The 2,623-nt window shown below is 30.0% G+C and overlaps 1 protein-coding gene across 1 annotated transcript; it reads left to right on the top strand.

Annotated features, from left to right (window-relative positions):
• The first annotated feature begins 1,054 nt into the window (after positions 1 to 1,054).
• On the top strand, positions 1,055 to 1,991 carry LOC106296209 (actin-depolymerizing factor 9). Its single transcript, XM_013732292.1, has 3 exons — positions 1,055 to 1,138; positions 1,232 to 1,494; positions 1,607 to 1,991. The coding sequence occupies exons 1-3, from the start codon at positions 1,124 to 1,126 to the stop codon at positions 1,755 to 1,757; spliced, it is 429 nt and encodes a 142-aa protein (XP_013587746.1). The 5' UTR covers positions 1,055 to 1,123; the 3' UTR covers positions 1,758 to 1,991.
• Positions 1,992 to 2,623: the final 632 nt, after the last annotated feature.

The raw sequence follows: 2,623 nt of genomic DNA, 5'->3' as shown, positions 1-2,623 counted from the left end.
ATTCCCATATTCTAAAAAAAATTCCAAAAATATAAATTGATATTAAATATAATATATGAGTTATTACCATATTTTATAAAGTTTACCAAAAATATAAATTAACATTAAATACAATTGTCCATGTCATATTAAGCTATAAGACATGTCATCAATTTCAGTAGTCATGTCATATTTGTTTTGTGAAATTGATTGTAGAAATGACATGTGGTAAAATCATTTTGCAAATATAGTCTTGGGATAACGCATTAGTTTAGTTATATTTTTTGTTTATCACTTGCTATTGTGTCAGTGTGGTTATATTTTGTTGTGGTTAATATATTTCGATGATGTATAAGTGATGTTTTACAACTTTACACGCAACTTTGATTTTTTTCTATTAATATATTATTTCTATATAAGATGAATTACACTATTTGGAAATAAAGTAGTCATAGCAGATATAATAGTTATTTTACTCTATGTTTAGATAATCGAGAAGAAAACAGATCAATTAGTAGTATTAAAATGCATTGGTACACGCACGGGAAAACACAGCTAGTTAATGAAAGTTGAAACCGTAAATTTTGGCAATGAAGAAAAAGATAAAAGAAAAAAACACTTAATATGGCTTTTAATTTTTAATAGGTGAATTTCCCAATTATCTGTAAATATAGAATGATAAGTTTCCATCCCAAGTTGATTTTCTCATTAGCCATTGGCTAACATTAACTAGCATTGATTAGTTGCTTTGGTAAACAAACCCACACATTCAAATTTAAAAGAAATAATTAGTAGTAGTACTTTAATTACAACCAGTGTTATTTTTAGTGAATTAAAAAGAACTATACATGGGTGTTCGTAATTATAAGTATTCATAAAAAAAAGGCTGTAAACAACTAAACTTGAAAGAAAAAAGCCCTGAATATTCTAATAAATACATCAAATAACCCTGTAAATACATTATATCAAAGTGCCAGTCGCAGGGGTGGTAATTTCGTAATAATTAGAGAAATTTCGTGGCATTTACCTAACCATTTACTTATATAAGTCTCCACCCTACATTCTCCTCAACACACTTTCTCTCTACACCAAAAACATCAACGAAAGAAGAAGAAGGCATTAACTTAGCTCAGCAACACTCACTATGGCTTTGAAGACGGTAAAACCATATGATATATAGACTATATCACAATTTAAACAATTATTTATTATTTGTTTATCATTTTTGAAAGTTTATAACCATTTGGTGTAGGCTTCGACGAACGGGATGTGGATGTTGGAGGACTGCAAGAGATCATTCATGGAGATGAAGTGGAAGAAAGTGCACCGATACATCGTTTTCAAGATCGAGGAGAAATCCAAGAAAGTCGCCGTGGACAAGGTCGGTGCTGCCGGTGAGACCTATCATGATCTCGCCGCTTCCTTACCGGAGGACGACTGTCGCTACGCGGTGTTTGATTTCGACTACGTCACCGTCGATAACTGCCGCATGAGCAAGCTCTTCTTCATCACCTGGTAAGTCTAAGTCGTGTTTCGAGTGTTTGAGCAAACTGTTTTATCCTCATCATCCACTTTTAAATCATAACCAAACCGGTCCATAATACATCGGTTTTGTGGGAATATATAGGTCCCCGGAGGCGTCGAGGATAAGGGAGAAGATGATGTACGCGACGTCAAAGAGCGGACTGAGGAGAGTGTTGGAAGGCATTCACTATGAGCTTCAAGCCACCGACCCAACCGAGATGGGATTCGACAAAATCCAGGACCGGACCAAATAAAATATTTACATTCCGTTTAACCGGGGTTACATCGTTAGTGACGTGATCATTAACAGACGTTAATTATCTATTAATGTTAGTTATTGTTCTTTAGTGCTTGACTTGGTATGTGAGACTTTCCTTTCTTTCCTTTTGTTGACAAGAGTTATCATCTATTACTGTTTCTGTTGTTGTTTGGTAGGCTAAATGTCGAATGTTATTAATGTCTCTGTTGTCGCTAATGCTAATAAATTAAATCTTAGACCCTGACCTGCGCGCCAGCGCGGATATGAATTTTCAGTTTTTAATTATTTAATTTATTAAATGATGTATTTGTAATATTCGTTCATATTATATTCATTAAGTAAATATTTTTTTTTGCATCTTAAACTATCTATTTTTTTACGAACGTGTGATATCATATAAAAAATATAAAAAAATGAGTATAGAGTTAATTAGAAAATTTTAAAAACAGAAATTTTTCTTTCGTGTGTGATATCATATAAATAATGATCCGCCCAGTTAACAAAAATCATGATTATTTTATGTGTAATTTTTGTTTTTTTGACAATTTCCTTAAAACTATATTAAATTTTACATATTTTAATTAGAATATTTTTAATATCTTTACCTTTTTATTTGAAATGCAACTCAATATTTTTTTAACATTTATAACAAAATATTTAAAAAATATTTTTAGAATTTGTTTGAAAAATATGAAAATTACATTTTAAATTAAAATTATCCTAAAATATGATAAGTTTTGATGTAAACGAAAACTCAAATTATGTCAAAAATAATAACAATTTTAATTGATTATTTTTTAAAAAATACATTTACAAAAATATTGTTTGAAAGAAAATTCATTTATCTTTCAAATATAAAAT

The sequence above is a fragment of the Brassica oleracea genome, chromosome C1 (genome assembly GCF_000695525.1).
Source record: "Brassica oleracea var. oleracea cultivar TO1000 chromosome C1, BOL, whole genome shotgun sequence".
NCBI classification, from domain to species: Eukaryota; Viridiplantae; Streptophyta; class Magnoliopsida; order Brassicales; family Brassicaceae; genus Brassica; species Brassica oleracea.
The sequence above is the reverse complement of the archived record's forward strand: the minus strand, read 5'-3'. Positions and strand labels throughout refer to the sequence as shown.

Bases quoted from the DNA above. Each gene is read 5' to 3' on its own strand.
- LOC106296209 (XM_013732292.1), top strand. The intron at 1,495-1,606 runs GTAAGTCTAAGT...GGGAATATATAG, and splicing joins AAGCTCTTCTTCATCACCTG to GTCCCCGGAGGCGTCGAGGA.